At 38.4% G+C, this 23,439-nt stretch overlaps 1 protein-coding gene across 3 annotated transcripts in view; it reads right to left on the reverse strand.

Moving 5' to 3' along the window:
• Positions 1-23,439, reverse strand: part of LOC116501069 (COBW domain-containing protein 1-like) — a 28,872-nt gene that overhangs the window by 2,834 nt on the left and 2,599 nt on the right. For all 3 annotated transcript variants that reach the window (XM_032206446.1, XM_032206447.1, XM_032206448.1), the window contains exons 4-13: positions 22,966-23,057; positions 19,860-19,919; positions 18,807-18,844; positions 16,338-16,384; positions 15,554-15,640; positions 14,669-14,713; positions 11,098-11,154; positions 9,000-9,051; positions 3,197-3,265; positions 3,032-3,097 (exon numbers count right to left, since the gene is read on the reverse strand). In XM_032206446.1, coding sequence (XP_032062337.1) covers positions 3,032-3,097; positions 3,197-3,265; positions 9,000-9,051; positions 11,098-11,154; positions 14,669-14,713; positions 15,554-15,640; positions 16,338-16,384; positions 18,807-18,844; positions 19,860-19,919; positions 22,966-23,057 — 613 coding nt within the window. The remainder of the gene's footprint in view (positions 1-3,031; positions 3,098-3,196; positions 3,266-8,999; positions 9,052-11,097; positions 11,155-14,668; positions 14,714-15,553; positions 15,641-16,337; positions 16,385-18,806; positions 18,845-19,859; positions 19,920-22,965; positions 23,058-23,439) is intronic.

Consider the following 23,439-nt stretch of genomic DNA (forward strand, 5'->3'; position numbering starts at 1 on the left):
TTGTTAAACTTCATGGGGTTGGTGATCACCCAGCTCTCCAATCTGTCCAGGTCTCTCTGCAAGGCCTTTCCACCCTCATCTGAGTCTACAATGCCTCCAAATTTGGTGTTGTCAGCAAATTTGCTCAGAACACCTTCTAGTCCTACATCCAAATCTATAAGAACATTGAAGAGGACTGGCCCTAAAATGGAGCCTTGAGGGACCCCACCAGTGACCATCTGCCAGCCTGACGTGGCCCCATTTACCACAAACCTTTGAGCCCTGCCTGTCAGCCAACTGCTCACCCATCGTATGATGTTTTTGTTTAGTTGTATGCTGGACAGTTTGTCCAGTAAGATCCTATGGGCAACAGTGTCAAAAGCCTTGCCGAAGTGCAAAATGATTACATCATCTGGTTTCCCTTGATCGACAAGACAGGTGATCTTATCATGAAAGGAACTCCTGCCAACTCCTGGGCCAAAATCCTTACCCCTCTCTGAGAGAGGCACATCCCACCTGGTGCCAGCAGGCCCGGTGTTGCGTAGACCTTCCCATGACTGAAGAACCCGAAGTTCTGCTGCTTGCACCAGTCCCGAAGCCACGTGTTAGTTGAGCCCAATTGTCAGCATTGATCCTCCCTATCGGAAGGACAAGAGGCATACACAACCTGTGCCCCTGATCCTTTAAGTAGTCACCCCAAAGCCCTAAAGTCCCTTTTGATCGCTCTCAGACTTCTCCTTGCTACCTCGTCATTACCAGCCTGAAAGACCAGCAGCGGGTGGTAGTCACTGGGCAGTACCATGCGCTTGGCTTTCTTAGCAAAGTCTCGCACCCAAGCCCTGGGGAGGCAACAGACCTCCCTGTGGGTTGGGTCCAGTCGGCATATCGGGCCCTCTGTCCCTTTCAGAAGGGAGTCCCCCATGACAGTAACCTTTCTGTCTTTCTTGACAGACGATGTAGCAATGCGGGGGGTAGGCTGCCGTGCCTCAGGCACCCTCTCCAGCTGGGATGGGCTTTTGTCTCCTTCATTGTTCTGTCGTGTTCTAGACCCTCATATCTGTTACATACAGGTAGATGGGAAGGTGAGGTGGGCAGGGACAGGGCTCGCCTACCACCCCAAACAGGAACCTGCCTCCATTCCCCTCCTTGGCCTAAGTCTCCTCCTGCTGCCTGGCGGGATGAGGGAACTTTTGTCTTCTGCATGGCAGGGGACATTTGGCTGGAGAGGCCGCAAGAGATGCGGAGGCCATGGTTTTCTGCCTGGTTGATGCCATGGCCAGGCTCTTCGCAAGCAGGTTACAAGTACGGATGGGAAAGACCAGTGTGGAGAAGCATCGAGGCGCCCTCCCTGCTCACCCTGCCTGCATGAACTGCCACACAAACTGCCACGCCCCACCTTTATATTTTATACAAATATAAAAGCAATAAAATTTGGAACCCGTTCTATAATTAATTATTTGTTTGCTTTGGTGTGTTTGTCTATGACTGAGGCTCAGCACACAGTATGTTATTTGCCTCGGATCTCCTGAAGAATTACTTTGATTCCAATGCTCAGTACAACAAAAGCATACTTGAGCTCAGCAGTACTGTTTTCAGACAGCTTAAAATGCATCAGTGGCTAGTTCCTTCTATTTTTTATGAGGGGGAAGACAAGAATCTTCAGTTTTGATGCTGAAAGATCAAAGAATACAACCTTTCTTCCAATGAAGTAAAAATAATTATGTTACTACCCATGACACACAAGTATTCTCAGAAAATAAACCAGAGAATGTTTTCATGTATTTCTCACACCTTACTAAATTACAAACTTGATTTTTACTTTTTAATGATAGTGCTTTGGTTTAAGGAAAATGAAAATATATACTAATGTAAGTAATGTTCCAGCAATTCGTGTCAACAGAGGGCTTGAAGGGTAAACCTTGAGTCTCTGATGTCCGGGGATAAGAGAACAAAGGGGTTTCAGAATAACTGCTAATTACTGTGACTATTGCATGGGACACTACACAAGTTTCTCATATCTGGCCAAGAGATTAAGGAGAAAGGGGAAGCTGAAGGACGACTAAAAGACAAGAAGCTTGCATGGGACGCTGTGCAAATCTTTGACACCCAGCCAAGATGGACAAAGGAGGACAAGGACAAAGCCTGGGAGGAAGACTATGAGCCTTCAGCACAAGAGACCCCTGGAGGTTCCAGAGGGACCACTGGAAACTGATACACATGTGCCAGTGGGAGGGTTTGGATTCTGGGAACTAATTATAATAACCCTGCCTTTTCTAGAAGTAGTAATGAATATGTATTAGTCTAGGAGCATAAAAACCAGCCGCCTGATGTAACGTGTGCACGTGTTGGAGGAGCCCAGACTCCCCGCACACCCAGCACTGTTTACTTGCCTTTTATTAACCCCATAAATAAATCTTATAAAGCTAAATTGACTCAGAATTTATAACACTAAAATGTCACCTATGTTCACCTCAAAACCATGCAACAGACTCACATATGAAGTGTTCATGAAGACAAATACACATCCACCTTTAAGACTGTAGTTTGACATATTAGAAAAAGTTTTTAAGTGTAGACCACAACTAGTATTGTGCTGCTTTGTTACGTTTGAATTCAACTTCTGCATATTATGTCAATAACTATAACTGCAGATAGCAACCTATAGTTACAACCCTAGGTAAAGAGACATTTATGTGAGACGGATGAAACCTTTTGGAGCAAAGCAGGTGAAAAATGAAGGACTGACTTTGTTATGTCCTGCTCATTAATCCTGCCACACTTTTGTGTTGGGGATGTTTGGGATTGCAAGTCTTCCCTCTGAGTTCACAACATGTAGGATCAATGTTTGCCTCTCTGTCAGCTATCTCCTTTTGAGTTGCTTCACTGGCCAGCAAAGAACAAGCTGTCTCCACATGGAAGAATGACGAATTGCTATTCTCCCTTTTGTCTGCTCTGCTCCAGCAGTGCCTTTGACAGCTCTGTAACTGACAGTACATTTTAAATGTAAAAGAGGGAAAGGACAAAACAAATAAGTCGGTCATTTCAGACTAACCTTCAGTCTTATAACATCCATGGCATGTCCAGTCCTATCTTTCACATTCTTCTCCCATAGAAGATTCTATAAAGAGGAAAAATGTTTTCGTGAACAGAACAGTGTGGGATGACTTTCTATAAAAAGTCACAATGACTGTTCAGTTGACCGTGATGTATTATTTACCTGTATAAAGAGATTCAGGTTTTCTTCTTTTATGTCTCCTAGAACTTCAAATGTTACTGTCATTATACCCTGCAAATGGAAAGACCAAGTTATTATTACTGAATGGCATGAACATTAATTTTAAAAGTTAGCAATCTTTATAACTTGGCCTTATAGAAAAAAAAGTAACTTTCTACTACTCCTTCCCAAATTACAACAAAATAAAATAATATCTCCATTTCTCTTTTGCCCTAATATGCTGGATTTTTTGGTTCTGTCTGGGTGTGCACTTAGGGGGCATAACCAATACTCTAGACAGGCTAATACCATCATATTCTATGGCAAAACTCTTTGCTGTAGGTGATGTTAGTTCTCAAAGACAGCCTAACAATTTTAATGCTTAAAGGTTAGTAATACTTAAAGGTTAGTAAGCTCAATCATATAACTAAATTTAAAAATGCTATTTTCTTGGCCTACTAATCTTTGTCATTTCTGCTTCTCATCACATTTCTATCAGATGAAAAATCACTAATATACTTTTAATCTATGACTACTTTCATAAAAAGCTTTTTACAAATAAACTGTGTAGGAATAGATTCTGGAAGTAAAGATGTCTGAAGTTTTATTCCAAAACAACCACCAGCTACCACTCAAAGCAGCTATTGTAACAGAAGATGACAGTAAGAATGCAGTTTGGAATTTACATTTTGTTCAAAAATAAAGGAAATCGTACGTGGTCTGTTCTGAAAGTAGTAGGACTCATTTTTTAAAAAAAATCTATTCATGAGAATAGAACAAACAATTAGAATTTTTCAAAGTAGCACCCTTCCGCATCTACACACTGCTGCCAATGAGTTTTCCAGTTTTCGTATGCCTCCAGGAACGCCTGGACCGGAATGCTGTTTAGCTCCCTCGTCACGGCCTCCTGAAGCGCCTCTACCAATGTGTGACGCTTCCCCTTGAGCATTGATTTTATTCTTGGGAATAGAAAAAAGTCTGGCGGGGCCAAGTCAGGGCTGTAGGGGGGCTGAGGCAGTGTTGCCACCTTGTGCTGGGCAAGATACTCCACTACGCATACCGCTGTGTGGCTCGGCACGGTGTCGGTGCAGCTGCCAATTGTTGACGATGGCTGGGCGGACACGAGCAATGCGTTTTCGCAGTCTTGTGAGGACTTCCACGTAAATTTTTCACTTGCAACACATTTTCGTTGGTCTTGCTGGTCGAAGGGCATCCGGAGCGGTCATCGTCTTCCACTCTCCCTGCCTTCTCGGAACAGCTTGTGCCACTCAAAAACACCCGATCTACCCATGGAAGCATCACCGTAGGCCTCCTTAATCATGTTGTGAGTCTCTTTGCCCGTTTTACCAAGCTTTACACAAAATTTGATCGTGTATCGCTGCTCCAGTAAACGCTCCATGATTCTCCATGACGAGGCGTTTCGACAGGTGTTCACAGTACAAGCGACCTGCTCTCTTCAATGGCCAACAGCCGACTGCCGATTTTTCCCAGTGTTCCCAATATCCCCCTCCACCGATCCTGCGCGCGCAGACCGCCCGTTCGCCCAGGAAAAAGCCAGTCCTACTACTTTCAGAACAGACCATGTATGTCTTAATGTATTTTTGCAAGTAAAACCTCTCAATGGCACACAAGCACACAGAGAATGTTTTCTGTACAACCTAAAAATCTTTCAGCTTAGTACTTTCAGAAGATTGCTTGTTCAATTTAACAAATAAAAGCAACAAGCAGCAAATCTACATGTTTATCCAATGCCCAAGAAATCTCACCAAAACATCCAATCACTAACACACTTCAGGCAACTTCAAAACAAGATAGATAGCAGTGCACTACTTTGTGCACAGTGCAGTACTGTTTCCGTTGACCTTCCACATAAAGTCAATAAACACACTTTATCACCCAACAGGGACTTACAGCCTGCTGTGAGAGAAGTGTTCTGCTCTCATTTATGCCTCATTTGTCCCACCAGCTATCTTAAAACTGTGGTTGTTGAACTAAACAGAGATAATAACAATGAATTCTGTTTCCTGCTGGTTGAATGGCTCCACGCTACAAAACCAGCAAGAAATCTCCATGATGATACAAGTGCACTATGAAAATTGCAACATTCAGGAAGGCTTCTACTTTACTTCAGACTTTTATTACAATAGCTGAACACTGTTAAGATGAATTTAAGTTTTTATTAAACAAAAACCTACGAATTTAAGATTCAGATCATAATTATAGTTCAGCAAGAAACTCTTTTTATATTTAATCTTTAGTTCCAAGAGAAAACTATAACCATCTTTGATATTTTTGAGACTATCAATTTCACAGTCAAGACTTGCAGTTCAAAAGGAAACTACAGGTATCGTATGTATTGCATTTTAACTTGAAAATTAAATTCAATCATAACAACTTTCTAAAAAGATGGCACACTTTTCTATTCTACTGCATAAAAATAGAAGTTTTTTGTTGTTGTTTTTGTTTTTTTTCCAGCCCCTTAGAGAGCTGTTGTAAGTGGGTGAAGTGCACCAGACTGGGGATACCTTGAAGATATTGGTGGCCATCACTAATCCATAGAGCAGGGTACCTGTACATAGACTGGGGTCGTGGGTGACCCACGGAGCAGGCGTAATAAGGAACTGAGCAGTGAAAAAAAAAAAAAAGCATTACGCAAAAAACAGCAGAAAACTACAATGCCATATCTCCATTCCTCCACGGAGAAATGTTGACGGACTCAAAAACCTACTGGGAAGGTAAGAAAATTTCACACTTGGAAACAGAGAGGATAGGTGTTTAATCATCCATACATTTCTTTTGCTCCAAACAAGGTATCAGTAACTTTTTACTGACTAACACAATATTACGTGAAAGTCCCCAACAACAGTTGAGGAACAGGTTGCCTAGAGAAGCTGTGGATGCCCAGCTTAACATCCCTGGAGACATTCAAGGCTGGATGCCCAGGCTGGACAGGGCTTTGAGCAACCTGGTCTCGTGGGAGGTGTCCCTGCTCATGGCAGGGGGGTTGGAACTAGGTGATCTTTAAGGTCTCTTCCAACCCAAACCATTGTGTGATTCTCTAACTGATGGGAGGGGTATGTTGAGCTCAATCCTTCCAAACACACAAACATGACCTCTGTCAAGGGACTGGGCAGAAGTGGCAATTTGTCCGCAGTTGCTTGAACTACCACTTGACTTTACAGGAGAGGGGTAAAGGACCCTGACAAGGTTTTATCACTGAAGCCATGGCTCCAAAGCTCTGACAACTGGGCACTGCCACTCTTGACTCTCTCGTATTACCTACCACCTGATAAAACAGTGGGACATCATATAGGCACCTGAGTGACCAACAGCATCGCACTATGGGGAGCATGCAGGTGCAAGATCAGCCTCACAGCAAAGCATGACAAAGCTGCAGCAGCAAAAGTGACGGTAGGGGATGAAAAACCTCCCTGCTCCCACCCTACAAACTGTGACTTAGAGGTGGCACGAAGTGCTGCAAAGATCTAGATATCTGAGTTAAGTAATTGCAAGCTGTGGAGAAAGATCTGAGCTCAGTTAGAATGATTACAGGATGTGGAGTAAACTCTGGGAAATTTAAGTCGTAGGATATATCATTTTACTCCTCGACTGGGGCAATGTCCATGCTGTATCAAATGAACATTGTTCACCACACATTTTGAGTCCTGAATGAAACTACAGCTCCTAGACCCAGACATACTGGATATCCAGTAGTGATGTTACTCTTTCTTTGTACCTTTTAATGGTTTTGTTTGAGTATTTGTTCATATACTAAGGTATGGTGAATAAACTAAACAGTTGAGTGTCTCGGTTTGGTGTTTTACAAAAATAGGGCCTAAACCTTGGAGTAAGCAATACTAATCTCTGCAACATACAGCAAAGGGGAAAAGGGTGAAGTCTACAGTAGAAATAAGCAAACCATTCCAGTGCTAACCCCCACAATCCAGCTGAAGGAGTATGCAGTGGAATTTTTCAAGTGTATATTCAGACTGCTACATTTTTATACCTATGCTCTGATTCTCAGAGGCAACAGGTGAAACATGATGTAGGTATGAACTCAATTCCTGACGATATGAGGGGTGGAGCATATAACCAATGTATGTTCACAGAGCTCTTAAACAAGTGTTTCTAATATGTGTAAGCTTACAAGACTTGTGTAGCGGGAGGCTGCACTGGTTAGGTATGTGGGTGGAGGCCATCAGCTGCCTGGTGTCTCTTAGGACCTGTTCCAGTCAGCTTTGAAACGGTACAACAGTGAAAAATAATTAAAAAAAATAATCCCACTAAATCTTTAGCCATTCAGAGAAGTATATGGCACCCTGTTTCAACAGAGAGAGGCAACTCCAGTCATGTGGAACAGCAGATTCTTTGGAGGAGGCACGGTGTGCCAAAGGGGTTGGTTACACATACCCCTGAGGGATTGCAGCCTGTGCTTTATCCACAGCACGAGAGAACTCCACAGGGACTGGGGCACTTGGGTGAACCAGAGGGCAGTAGCACCACAGAACACTGAGGCACAGGAAAGTCATTGAACAAACATCCCCAACCTCTTATGCCAGTCATGGCCTTGCTGGATGAGCTTGATTTGACTAAGTGCAACCCCCTGAAAAAAAATAGGGCAAGCTGAGGGAGAGAGGGGCAGAGAAAGTGGTATTCATTTAAGCATTTGTGTAACTGTTTTGAAGTCATTTTTTTTGTTGGTGTTGGTGTTGCTTTGTTTGTTGTTTTGTTTTGTTTTTCCCAGTACTAAATCAGTAGGCTTTTGTTGCCTCACAATAAACTCTATAGTTCCCTTTAAAAACAAAAAAAAAAGTTTTGCTTTTGGCAAGGTTAAGCAAAACAAAACAAAAAGACTGATTACAGCAGTTGGAAAACCAAAAAGAAACCAGAAAAAAAAAAAGAAAATGAAAAGCGAGCTTTACTAGTAAAACCTGTGTATCAAGAATAAGAGAGATGCTTGAAAGCAGCATTTAGCCCAAAACCATTTGTATTCTGTAGGGATGACAGACCAGATCCTTTTTCCTTGAGCCTGTGTTAGAAATCCAATTTGCAAACCACAAAGAATACTTCATTTGTTCTGTATATAAACAAAAGCCATGAAGGCAGAAATGCATTTTACAGCTGTATTATGCAAGCATCATTTTATTACACACAGGGATTCTGCATTGACATAAATACTCATTGGGTTGCAGATCTGGAAAAACAAAACATTTTAGAGTTTGACAAACTAAAAATAGTATCAACATAACTGTTCCTAATTTCTACCATACACATAATAGTAAAATTTACAACTAGTTTCAGGTAAAATCTACTTGACTGTTACAAGTCAAACTGTTGCTATTCCTTGTGAAAGCTATGGGTAGCACTCAGAACAGGAATATACACCTCCTAGATAAGTTTTAATAAAGCTTCAAAAAAAATGCAGAGTACGTACATAGACTGTTTGGACACAAAACCTACAGGATAGAGATCTGCTATAAATTCATGACTCAATTCTGCAAATATTGAAGAGTAGTGTTGTTTGTCTGTTTCAATAACTGTCTCCAATATACACAAATAAATGATGTGACTGCCTGCAACAGTGTAACTCTAAGCAATTTCTGATAGTGTAATTTACTATATACATTTAGAATGTATCCACAAAGTACACTGAAGCAGACATTCAATGTAATCTTCTGGAGATATTAAAGCATTCTACTACCTACCTGAAACTTTCTGAAAAAGTAAGATGATTAGCATGCAATGGTTGCAATTATCCTGAACAATCTTCTTACAAACAGACTAAAGCAGTGTCTTTGGCAGTTACCTTATCTAAATGCGCACGTGTTGTCTTCACATGCTCAAGCTTTTTCTGCAAACTGAAAATAAGTAAAATTAAATGTCACATTTTAATAGCATGGATATAATGTCATTATTTCGAAGTTTACAAAAACTCTTCAGCATTGCAAAGCAAAACTAGAATACCAAATATCAGTTAAACTGTTAATTTCATATTAATCTCAAAATAGTTACATTTAATTACATGGTTTGATCTCATTAATGGTTTGTGTTAGAAAGTTTGTCATAGTTTGACTGTTGGCTTTCCACTCAACACATTACTGTTAAGATTACATAATCTTATTTTTATCATGTACAAAACAGTAACAGATTTTTTTTCTACATGAGAAGAAATTTTGAAGAAGTGTGATAGAGCAAGGAGTGATTGATGTCCCAGCCTATCTGGTCAACATATTCTTGTTTGAAGTTGTAGGATTAAAGCTGAGCATCAGCTAAAGAGCTAACAAAGTTCTCTAATCACAACAGACTAACTCAACTGTCACACTGACTTCAGAATTTGGAGATCCATTTTTATAAACAGGGTAACAGTATGGCCCTCTAATCCATTTTTAACAATCATGTGTCACTGTGTAACTTCTATTGAGAATAGGTAATAGTTTGAATTAAAAATACTGTCGTGAAACAGCAAATCACATTAAACACATTGAAGTTCACAAACATTTTTCTGACAAGAACAGTTGCAACACTATACAGTACTCACTCAAAAATAAATTCATTGTAACTATGGATTCAACATCATGGAGTCACACACTGTACAGGTGTGCTGAGGTTCAAATGCAAGAAAACACAACCTCAGAAACAAACTATTTTACATGAAAAAAGGATCGCAATATTGGCGTTGTGACTTCAGTCACAGCAAAAAGACGAAGATTTTTGGAAATCTGATGAAAGGAGACAGAGGAAATAAGTGAAATTTGTACACTGGTATGAATGAGCTTAAAAAGGTTCAAAAAGTTCACATGGAAATACACTGTTTAGCCAAGTTAATCCTCCAGGTGTCTTGACAGTGATAGAGTTCAATGTAATGCTCTTCTCCTCCCTTTTTTGGTTCTTCAGAAAATAAAGCTCATGAATAAACAATCAAAATACCAGTTTTAAATTATGCTCACAAGCACACCAGCACATTTTATACTTTTGTAGTTTTATGAAAGAAAATTAAAAACTTCTGGTGTCAGGGGGATGTTTACTACTGTCAGTGATACAGAACTTTAAAAAATAAACTTAAGTATTAAATTATCACTCAAGGCATTCACCAATCTGAAACATGCCTGAATTCCTTGTTTGTTTGTTTAAAATATAAACACAGATTATAGTAAGAATTAACAGTATGCTTATTTGAAGTATTTATAATTCAAATAATAACAATGTTGAATACTCCTTTGTGTATGAGCAAAAGTAGAAGCTTGCATCATTAGTGCAAGCAGGGAAAACTAACTAGAATCCGTCCATGTAGTGGACATCAGTTATTGAAAGTACTTTAGCAGAAAAAAGTACAAAACTATTGCCTGTGAGAATAGTTTTCATTGAAATTAGTACTATAACGCTAACTGAAAATACTACATGCCAGCTTCTATTCAACTCCAGTGAACAGCTCACTTTTACTGCAGAGCGTGTCTTCTAATTCAAAATTGGTCTTCTCTTCAACATTAAAGAACCTGGGGACTTCAGGGAACCAGGAACACATTATACCATTTGTAGTGGCTTCGAATGCTACGGCACTTCAGTCCCTCTTGGTTTTCTGTGAAAACTAAGGTCTCCAGTTCTTCATGATATGAAGTGAGAAAATTTTTCAAAATCCTCTTAAGTTTTAAGAGAAACTTACAAGTCAGAAAAAAAAATCCAAATCTGATTCATTATTAGTAGTATTAAAGCAAAACTTAAATTGTTGCATGCATGTCTAGTGGAAAAAAACACTTATTTATAAAGTGACAATGTTACACAACTGACCGAACTAGAATTTGTACCAGAAACTCTGATGTAGCCTTTGCCAGCATATGTCTATTTCATGCCTGCATTTATACAATGAACACTATTTCTGATAAACAACAGTGAAATTCTTGCCATACCTTATTCCAGATAGACTGTCAAAAGCATGCAGGTCCAACACATTTGAGAGATCAACTCTACACAAGGGAACAACAACAAAAAAAGAAAGTTTTGTATTTTTACTGCACTTAACCATTTTGCATAGTTCAATGAATCATCTTTGAAATAGCTAGTGTTGTTTTTTGTTTCTTCTGGTTTATTATTTTAATGCCACCAAACACAAGTAGCTAGCCTTAATTTTGGACTTTGGTGGTTGGCGTTCTTTACTACAGTGAAAAGCAACTTTTAGTTACACAGTCATATGTAAGCACAAAAACGGAATTTTGAACAATATAGTTTAAAAAAATAAAGGTCAAGAAAGTATTTCCAGAAATATAAAATCCCTCATAATGGATGCCTGAATAATATAATGTTCCTCTGCGAGAAAAGGAATCTTGAGGTTCTTCCTGCAATTATTCTGCACCCTTAATATTTACTAACATAGTTCTTCAACACGCGTGTGCACTAAAAATCTGGCAGATACACAAAATACCGCTGAAATACATGCAGTTGTACTGGCACACAGCCAAGAGAGCTGAAGTTTTCAAGTTTACATCTTGAGCTGAGTATATTCCCCTTCATTAAACCACTGACTGTCCCTTTCTGTGCTGGATTCCTGGAGCTTTATTAAAATAAGAATCTGTATCTATTTTTTAAACTTTTCAGTGCAAGCGTATCTGGCATGTACCACTGTGAGACCAAAGCAGCAACTTCAGCATTTGCTGCCCTGGACATGAGCTGGCTGAGAAAAATCCACATTGCTTGGCCACTGAATTCTCTGAACTAGAAAACCATGAGTACTTATAGGCTGTCATTTTCAGTGAGTGGATTTCAGGAGAACATAAAAGCCATACACCTAGAAACACAGTTATTTAAAAGCTACTCTATCCAGAGACTATGTTTGAGAACACAGGATGCTGGGACTTCTTTTCAGAAATGGCCATAGTTTAATTTTATTTTTCAAATACTGGTGGAACAAGGTGGAATACCAAAACTTCATTCAACAGAACCACCAAGCTGTGTCTGCTGAAATAATCACTAGCAACATGCTATGATGTAAATGTTACTATGAAGAATTTCAGCTCTAGCATCTGAAGCTAAGACAGATGAAAAAACATAATTTGAAATAGGCAGCACTGATCATATTTACTTGTAAGAATAGATACCTGCAACACCTGCATAAAAATATTTTGTTTTACAAAAGAAATATACTCATTTGATTTGTAACAAAGGTTTCACTGCTCATAGCAACTGACAGCTTTATAAACATATTTAACGTGGCTGAAGACAAGGAATACATTTACAGACAAGACATTAAAAAGATTTCTGGAGTGTAGCCAGTATTATTATGAAACTTTTATACCCAACAGTAGCTTTACAAAGCTGTATCTAAGATGAAAGGTTTATAATGTAAAATGCATAACAAACCCTCTATAAAGTTCAAGATTAGCTTCAGTGCAAACAGTTCGCAGCAGTCTTCTGAAAACTTGTATTTGGTTTATAGAAACACAAGTAATTGTTTTTACATGTTGGATTTTGAGAGACAAAAGCCCAAAGAAAAATGTTTTCAAATAGCATGATGATAAATTATTTTGGTGCCTGTTTCACTTCTGAAAGGTATCACTCACTAAAGAGTATTTATTGGTAAAATAACAGTTATCACTGAGGATTGTACCTGACGTCCACTTAATCTAATCTCTCTAACATTGGATGGCACCAAAAACTCACGGGAAGTACAGATGTGAGCATTACACCTCACACACAGGATTTCTCTAACCCCCCATGGACAGATATTAATTCAAGACCCAAAGCAGTAAATTTAGTATGCTCTTCAAAATTGCTAGCCACTATAGATTTTTTTTTTGGCACATTACAAAAATCTTGGCCCCGAAGTTGTAATCATCTCCTTCAGGGAATTAGACCGATACACATTAATAAAGTTATATCCTGCATAAATTGTGTAAGAGCTTTCTTCTCACCCCCAAACACAAAGAATTCTGTTGATGATTTCTGTTCTCTGCCTTGCAGCAAAAGAACATGGAACTCTTAATCTGCTTTCTCAATATCACTATTTTCACTAAAACTCTCATGTTGTCCCTTCTTTGATTTCAGCTTGAACAATCTATTACAAGTCTTCTTTCATAAAGACTTCTTTCCTAAGCCCTAATTTACTTCCCCACTCATTGCCATGCGTAAAATTTCCCATTCCTCCTAAGATGAAATCCAGGATTTTAAAAATTAATATAATGTTCCAAAATGCTTACTTAACAGGAGAAAAGGGAAATGCTACAATTGCATCTCTGCAACTCCATCACTTCACAGCAATTTTACACTTGCTCTTAACCTTAAGGAAGATGCTAATATCTTTCAATCTTTTAATATAGAATCACAGAAGGGACCTTAAAGATCACCCAGTTCCAACCCCCTGCCATGGGTAGGGCCACCTCCCACCACACCAGGTTGCCCAAAGCCCCACCCAGCCTGGCCTTGAACACCTCCAGGGATGGGGCATCCACAGCTTCTCTGGCGAGCCTGTACCAGTGCCTCACCACCTCCTGAGTGAAGAATTTCCTCCAACCATCTAATCTAAATCTCCCCTCTTTTAGTTTAAAGCCATTCTCACTTGTCCTGTCACTGTCTGCCTGAGCAAAAAGTTGCTTTCCATCTTTCTTGTAAGCTCATTTTAAGTACTGAAAAGCTGCACTGAGGTGTCCCCAGAGCCTTCTCATCTGCAGGCTGAACATCCCCAGCTCTCTCTGCCTTTCTTCACAGGAGAGGTGCTCCAGCCTTCTCATCAGCTCTGTGTCCCTCCTCCAGAGTCGTTCTAACACATCCATGTCCTTATTGTTCTGGGGAGCTCAGACCTGGATGCAGCTCTTCACGTGGGGTCTTCATTGGGCAGAGCAGAGGGGCACAATCCCCTCCCTCTGCCTGCTGGCCACTCTGTTAATGCAGCCCTGGATGCAGTTGGCCTTTTGGGCTGCAAGGACACACTGCTGGCTCATGTTGAGCTTTTCGTCCACCAGAACCCCCAAGTCCTTCTCTGCAGGGCTGTTCCCAATGAGTCCTTTACCCAGATGCTACACTTAGGCTATACTTAAAAGTACATACACACATTAGATGAAGAAATGTCACTGCACAGAGGTCATGTAAATTGTGAATAATACAGAGATCTCAAAAATAAGATACTCAAATGTGGATATTATAAAATCTGTGACCAGCGTTTACCTCAGAAACAACTGGGCCTCACAAGTTACTCTAAACACAAGATCTGGGTCACAGTGTAGGAGAATAACTGAATTCCTGCCTGTAACACTCCCTTAAGAATCTGCTACATTTTTGGAATATACTGAAGCCAGTAAATTATGTCTGCATTAGCATTTCTCAGGGAATAATAACATTTGGAAAGTTTCTAAGTAACAGCATTACTAAAAAGCAATTTTAATTATTAAAAGTTACATTCATATTAAACTTAGACCAAAATGCAGGTTTTGCTAAAACAACACCCATGAAACAGGATTTGGTACCTAGTAATACTGGCCAATCTAATACCTTGATCTCTGCGTCTCTAGAATTTTGACAAGTCCATTTATTGACCTAAAATAAAACAGAAAAAAAGCAGAAGTGTAAAAGCAATTGTAATAGACAGATTTTTGACCAACAATTTTTTGAACAATTTGACCACGTAAAGAAGCTCAAGAAAGAGCACCACAACAACTTCAATGCCATTATTAACAAATCAAACAATCCCATAGATACCCCAAAAGGCTTTGCTTTTGTGACTTTTTTATATCTTAAGATTGAACTTCACAAGTTCTAACAACAAAATTAGTGAATAGTGTTTTCTTATGCAAGACTCCTGATACACACTGAAACACATTTTTACTTTTTTTTTTTTTTTTTTTTTTTTTTAAAGAGGAACCATTAATAAAGTAGCAAGGTATTACTCCATTTTAGTATTTTCTTTACCGGTTTATTGAGAAAGATGGTACAAGCCTTTGATCGCTCATTCAGTTCAAACCACTGGTTCTTTCATACCCAAGACAATTATTTGGAATACATTCTATAACCCTTTTGTATTTGCTAATGAACACATATTTACTAAGAGATTCTCCTCCTCCTACAAATGGTTACTCAGAAAAATGGGAACAGCTGCCCCAAAATAAAAGAAAGTAGACACTTAAGACAAAGGCCTTCCCTTATTAGATAATATCAGATCTTATGCAGGCAAGCTGTTAAGACTGTGGAAGCTCATAAATGTAATGGGCATGACTTTAAAGGTCTGTTTTGCAGTCTCTTTTTCACTGCTGACTAAATGATGTATCGGAATAATCATGAGATCTAATTTCTGGATTAACAGCAAGAACTAACAGTGGTTACGTAGTAAAACAACACTTGAACCAGTATGGCATTACAGTTATACCAGAAGTTTCATACCTGATAGATGTTCTGACTTTATTCAATTCTTCCCCTGAAACCAAATCTGTTTTATTGATGATTATAAGATCAGCTAATGCAACCTGCCTATATGTTAAGAAAAAAATAAAAGACACTTGAACAAACAGATTATTTCTGTAAGGCAGAAGCAACATCTCTCCCATGTGAACATAGAAGTATTATATTGTTAGTACAGAAGGGCAAGCATTAATCAAACAAGAACATCATGGAGTATAACTACAACACTATTGACTTCACCTCCATGTAACTCCTCTCCTTTGACAGAATTGAGTCTACGAAGCTACAAAGGCTTGATGTAGAAAGGTTAAAAAAAGTGATCTACTCCAAAGTGTTTGGTGATTTATGAACCTAATTCTCTTGCATGTACTCTTCATAAAGTCATATTTGAAGACCCTGCTTTATGAGGACTGCTATTACTACAATTACATTTATTCATTGTGGCTCCACATTTAATAAACAAAATATTTCTCTATCTCCCATTCTACTTTGACTACCTGACAGATCCTAACATGTCATTCTTTTTTGCCCCCAGTACACGTTATTTCCCCGTATTTTATGTAAAATTCCATCTCTCTTAAAACATCTATCAGAAGAGTTAAGATGGAACATGAACTCACTTTCGCTTTCTAACTCATTAAATCAATGTAGATTGGTGTAAAAGAACCAAAAAGCTTTATTAAAAAAAATAATTAAATATTTAATGACCTTCCATACAGCGCAGTTGCAGACAACAATAAAAAAAAAAGAGTCTTTATATCCATACCGAGATGCTTCATTGACAAGGCCTTCTGGTTTCTCCTCTGTCAAGTGCTAGACAAACAATTGGATTAAGGATGTTCAAATAACGGTTAAATTCATTTGCACATAAAGCAAGCCAAAACCATTTCAGCCAAGGTATGATTTTCAACAAGAAATAAGGAAGACTACATCTTGGTTATTTTAATTACTTTTGAAAAGTTTATATATTCATCATTACAGAAGCTTAACATTTCTTTAATGAAAACTTTTTAAAAATTATTTTTAACTAGAATGCCAGAGAGTTGGAAAATTATAGTATAGTATTTATATTTAGTTAACTATATATACTCTGTGTATATTTATATACACATATACACACATACTATCAGTGTGCTGTTGTTTTGTTTTTTAAACAAACAAAAAACACAACAAACAAAAACTATTTCCTGATTGTGCACAACCTAAGCAGATCATAACAGGATGACTGGAAGGAAACCTCTCCTCTGACCCTTCATTTCTAAGCTTCTGCATATTGATTCTATCAAATCAAACATGGCCAGATTTGTTGCCCTGAAAAGGACAGTGCCAGTATCCCAAATGTCTAGACCTGAAAATGGAGAATTATCACTTCAACTTGTCCAACTGTTTGTCCTTGATTTAAAAAAAAATGGCTATTTCAGGCTGTTGGGTGACAATCCTATTAGAGTGACAGCCCACAATACCAATTATAACTTCAGTTTCTGTCTGACTGACTGGTCACAAGGTACTATTTGTCTTTTTAATGATGTATTGTGTTTTTGAAGCATGACACCCTTAAATTTCTGCCTATTACCTCAACGCCCCTACTTGTATTGCTTTCAGAATTCTGTGAATTACAAGAAGCTCCTGAGGTCAAGCTTTGTAACCAGAGAAACTGCAAAAGGTATCAAGTCCGTAATGTAAAGCAGAAGTTATTTGCTTGGCATATAACTCAAAAGTCTGAAGTTCTATCATTCTGGGCAGATGTCAAGATTGCACAGAGCTAATGAAAAATAATATAAGAGTTTTAATTGAGCTCGCAAAGTTAATAATACATAGAAAAGCTGAATTTTTCAATTTTTGGTTTTGTTTTCTGGCATATTACATATAAGTTTAAACATCAAAAATTTGTTTTCCTTAAAAATTAAGTACAGCCCTGTACCACACAAGTCTATTTTATTCAAGCCAATAAATCAGCATTGCGCAAGGAGAAAGTTAAACACAACATTTTTGCAAGTAATAAAACACATCTAAATCAATACAAGGGCGCCCAACTGACAAGTGGAGTGATTTAAAACATCGTGACTTGTTCTAATAGTTGATCTTATTTTAAAAGTGGATCCTTTCTGTGATGGCAAGCTAGCTCTCAGACCCTCCCCTTCATTCTTCCACCATTTCCTTTGCAAAAGACCATGCAGAACACAGTGTCTTAAATTCACTGAGCTAGCTGCTAGGGGACTACAAGAGTACCATGCTAGTTAGTGCAACATAAATTGGTAAGATGATAGGTCTGCACCCTTTTGCTAAGCCAGCTACTGGATCAGCTCAACTAAAACAAGAAACCAAATAGCATGAACAAAATGAATCCTTAGAAAGGAGGGATCATTTCCTTATTTTTAACTTTCTTCTTCAGTTTTCTCAGTTTCTTGCAGCCATTGTTGAAATACAAAATAGAGACACCAAAAACACTAGCAGAGCTAGAATACTAAAGGCATTTTTATATCATAGGGGCATCTTTTCTTATGATCATTTTCTTTTTGAATCCTACAAAATCAATACCTAGTCAAAGTTGTCACTGCTTAAGTTAATGAATTACAAATATAATCAGCTGTTAATGAAAAAGGTAAGCTATTTGTATTATTTGTATTTTGTATTAATCATAATTTCTGCTCTTAGCCAGCCTCACTCTATAGGTCTGTAGGTTCTATGTAGGTTCTATCTGATAGGGTGCCTCATCATCAGGCTCTCCAATTTCTCCTCCCCAAAGTTGCAATTATGCTAGCACCTTCCCCTAGTTTACAGCCTTAACTCACTTGTTACCACACTAGTATCAGAGTTCTACTCTTACCCCTCTACCTTCAGGTAACTTGGACCGATGGTGCTCTGTAAGCCAAATTTCTCCCACCGCTTTCACAATAATACAGAAGTATATTTGGAATACAACTAAGATACCTGGGTGAAATGACGTAACCTGTAAGGAACTAAATATTTAGCAACCTGACAACACTCAGTAGACACGTTGCTGCACTTGCAGGTAAGGACCTGGGAACTACTTGTGTATTGGTACTTTCTTATTTCCATTCAAAATACAGCACTAAATATAACTGATGATTACTTATAGTAACTGAAATATATCCTCATCCATTTTAAGAATTAAAGCAATTGTTAAAAATTAATTTGTCAAAATGAACAATATTGCAACAGCTTTTTTATCAGTGCAATTTTTTTCAAATATGTAACAAAGCCAGTATCTTACCTGCAGTCCATACTTTGCATCAACAACAGATATAATGCCTAAAAGAGAATATCAAAATGGAGTAAAACCATTAGCCGTTTTCAGCGAATTTAACAATGTTAGCTTCATGTACAACTAGTAAAGTGACAGTAAATGACAGTATCATCACACTTAAAATTGCTCACAATACTTTCAGTGCTTCCAGTGCATCTCAACATTAGACTCGACACTTGTGTTGTGTTTCGTTTTTGGTTTCTTTTTTTTTTTTTTTTTTTTTTTTTTTTTAAAGTCTACTAAGCCAGGTAAGAGAAATTCATACCAGACGGATGCCTCTCCTTCTCCTTCCAGGCCAAAGCAAATTGGCAGAGAGATACTTCCACAGATCATTAAAATAAATTAAGGGGACTGACTGAAGTACACAGTTATTTGAAGTGACCAGGAATCTGCAGTTGTCTAGCAGAAACTTTGGAAGCTGTTTCCTACACAACTGAACAGTTCCTTGACTAGCTGGCTGCTTCACAGCCTAACCAAATTGGTTCAGGGACTTTTTTTTCATCCAAAACCTAGAAGTTTTTTTCTAGCTAAAAACAACAACATTCAACATGCTCTTAACTACTAACAGATTGTATTACAGTAAACTCAGATATTTAATAGAACACAGCAAATGTTAAAGTAAACAAGAGTACAAAAGGCAAAAACAACACAAAAGACAGATAATGAAACATTGAATAAAAATAATAGAAACTGAATAGAAACCATAATATCACTCCTAAATAATGTTTAATTACATTTAACTAATGAGGTGTTTTCTTTTTTATTTATTCCCCCTGGTATCAAAATCAAGATCTCTCATTATCTGATCCCTCTGCAAAACATACACAACTTTTGCTGGCTTTAGTGAACTAAAACAGCTCATCAAGTATACAAGCATCACAGCAAGAAAATGGGTCTTTGTTGTTAAATCTGGGGATGCGAGAACCAAGATTATGTCTTTCAAACATCTTCTGAAATCTTGCCTTAAATTATAAGAATACATTACACTAAACACAGGTAGTACAAGCTTGCGCTGCTTACCATCAAGATAAATGTCACTTCCCAGCTCAGAATCAACCCAGAACACGGAGGCCACAGCTCCTAAGAAGTACAGTAAATTTAGCTGCAAAATTAACATTAATAGTACTGTATTTAAAATTCTTCTCTTCCAAATTCAGATAGCATCATAGAGGTCAAGTACCCAACCACGTGTTTTATCCATCAGCTGCTACATTATGTTTGTGTGCAAATCAACAGCTATGACTAAGAAAAGCTTTAAAAACCCCATACAGATGCATGTAAGTTGTCTGAACTAGCTTAGTACCTCAATAGTATTAACCCAGTGCCATTACTGTACTCATTACATGGCTCCCTCATTTTTAAAGACTTCAGCGCTACTCCCTTCACCCACTGTTTCTCGGTCACCGTCCACACATTTTATAGTAAAAAAAGGGGGGCATTTAAGAGATAAAACAGTTAAAGGAAAATGGTATTGGGACGTGTGGGAGAAATCAGCTCCCTCCCAGGGATCTTTTCCGCTTCACCAGCTTTTCTGAACTTTTCTATGCAGCTTCTTTCATCACAAATCAACAGTGTGAAGAAAGTCAAGAATAACTGAAGACAGAGAAGAATGTTTTCCGTATCTCTGATCTGCACAGGAAAACCTCTGGCCTAAAGTATTTTAGGATAAATTAGGTTAACAAATCTCTAATGTAGGTTCAAATTGCAGACAGGTATTATGCTGGAGGTTTAACAGTGTAAATCATGACTGACCCATCTGTCAAGGCCATGCCTGGCCTTCTTTTCTAATGAGCATTTTATCTGTGGACCAGGGCAGTGCACTGCATGCCATTTACCTCAACTCCAGCAAAGTTCTCAACGCTGTATTCTAAGACATTCTTGTAAACACAATGCAGCATTACCAACCTAAGCAGAAACACAACTAGACAAAACTGGTTGGCCAGCAAGATCTGAAGGCTGCAGTTAATGGGTCACATCCTATTTGGAAGCCAGTATAAGCAGGGTATTGCAGGGGTCTATCCTTGCACCTGTCCCTTTTTCTAACCTCTTTAGTAGCAGTCCAGAGAAGGAGATAGAGGACACGCCTGCCAAGCTCACATAGAGCATCAAACTGGGAAATGAAAAGTTGCTTAAGTGTAGCCCTACCACTTAAGGGTAGGGCTGTCTTTCAGAGGGGCAGTCAGAAAGGAAAGGGCAATCGGAACCTGATGAAATTCAGCAAGAAGAAAGGTCAAGCCACACACTCAGGAAAAGCCTGCCCCTTGCAACAATACAGGCTGGGGAGCTGGTCTATGGAAATGGCCCTTGGGATCGTGATCACCAGAAGCTGTGCGATCAGTATACCATGAGAATAAAGAAGGCCAACAGCATCCCAAGCTGTTGGAACAGGAGCATAGCTGAGGCAGGTCATTTTCCTCGATTTAGCATTTTTAAGACCATACCTGGATAGCACTTCCAGCACAGGGATCCCATGTACACAAAAAATGTCAGTAGACGTGTATGAGTTCAGCATACGATCACAGGAATAAGGGGTTCAGACCACATATACCAGAAATATGCTTTTTCACCATGAAAAGGCAGGCACAGAACAGGTTGACTGGAGTTGTTCTATCACTACCATTCTCTGACTGAATATCCTGCAACCTGATCTTATATCTTACCCTGCTTTGAGCAGGAAGTTGGACTAAAGACCTCCCAGCATCCTTTCCAACCTGAAATAGTCTGTGATTGTGTAATTTCAACATTTGTATTTCTTTATAATGTAAAACAGAACATACTAAGCTGATAAGCCTAGAGGAAAAAGAATCCAAAAGCATTTGAACCACTGTGGTCACATTCTATCAAGGATTTAGAAATTTGTGACCTGCAACCTGTGTGATATATATGGCCCAAGAGCACGCTGCTCCTTGCTTTCTGCTAAAAAGACCCTGTGAAATAGATTCTAGCAACTGTAGGATGTGCTGCATATTTACAAAAAAAAAATCACAAGTTGTCATGAAACAAACCAATTTAGCATGTATCAGTGCTACAACATGAAAGACAGAAGGAGCTAACAGCAGCGACAGTACTCGTATTTTTCAATTATCAGACTCTTCATTACTGACAGACTGTCTAAGCAAATAAATCACAGAAGAAAACAATAACTGAACTTATTCTAATGCCTAGAGCTGTCCAGCTGAACTGACAAGATGCAGTCCTCCAAACATCACTCTGTAACACCACCAAATACCTGTCAATCGTTTACAGGACTTACTCATGCAGGCTATAGCAAAGGCCGCAAGATCTAATGGTTTTCTGGTATCTATTGATTTTTTCCAAAAAGCTTAATAGTTTTCCAATTTGACTCAAATAGGACGTGTGAGTAACAGAGGCCAAATCAATGTCCTTCCTTCAAAAAAAAAAAAAAAAATTACTTTACTATGACAACTATTTAGCTTTGAGCTGGAAAGTGTCAATCTACTAAACGGGAAACAACTGAATTGCCAGTAAGAATTTCCTCCACTCTCAATCAACGACACATTTTTAATTGGTATGGCTCAGAGACAACCATTTAGATAGTTATTACTAACATGAACTCCACCTGAAACACCTTTTTATAATAAGTATCATTAAACAGTACACAAGGAATTTGTAAGATCTATTACTGCCCTCTATATACCAAACCAATGTATAAGTTTACTTATAAATGTACTGTTTGGCAGTACATTTTATGACTTCACAGAATACAAGGCTTATGACAACCAATGTAACACTAAACTAGATGATAATAATCTATACTTTCAAAGGAGAAACACAAGTCAGAAAAGACTACTGAAAGCTAGCTCTTCTCCAAGCCTTACCAGTTATTTTGTTGAAAGACATATATTCTAACTGGATTTCTGTTAGGCTTTAGAGTCAATCTAAAGGTTAAAAGTTTAAGAACAACAACAAAAAACACTACAACCTCTTGGTGCACCAATTCCCTTCACCAGTTCAGTTTCAGCCTATACAGAAACCAAAGCATGTGACTGATGAGTCACCACTTTATAATACATTCTGAATGGTGAACTGACTGGTGAGCAAATGAACACTTCATAAAAACAGGATAATTATAATGGTTATGAAAAACAAGCATAATGCGAACTACCTGGATCTGCCAAACCAGTTGTTTCTAACAATATATAGTCAAATTTTCCTCTCTTTTGCATGAGGTTCTCAATAGCCTTCACACCATTGTCCCTATAAGAAGAAACAATTAAACCTGAGAATAGAGAATACAAGTAAAACATATATAGACATGTTTTATGTAAACATATTTATCTTCTGATGCAGAACACAGTAAGAGTATCATCAAAGCAAAGGTCTGAGTCAGGACTTACAGTCTACACTTAAAATTCAGTCATCAAGATGCTGTTCCACTATCAGGTAAATAGCAGTTTTCTGTTTTGTTTTAGTCTGAAAATACTATTTGCCCACTCCCAAGGGTGTAACAATGGTCATTTGAATGAATATTCATTTTCAAACACTGAAATAACTGTAAAGCACAGCTGTATGAATCTATAACTTTTTTTATTTGTAAACTGAGATTTTAAAATGAAGGGGGGGGGGGGGCAGTGGAGAC

This window comes from Aythya fuligula, chromosome Z (genome assembly GCF_009819795.1).
Source record: "Aythya fuligula isolate bAytFul2 chromosome Z, bAytFul2.pri, whole genome shotgun sequence".
NCBI lineage: Eukaryota > Metazoa > Chordata > Aves > Anseriformes > Anatidae > Aythya > Aythya fuligula.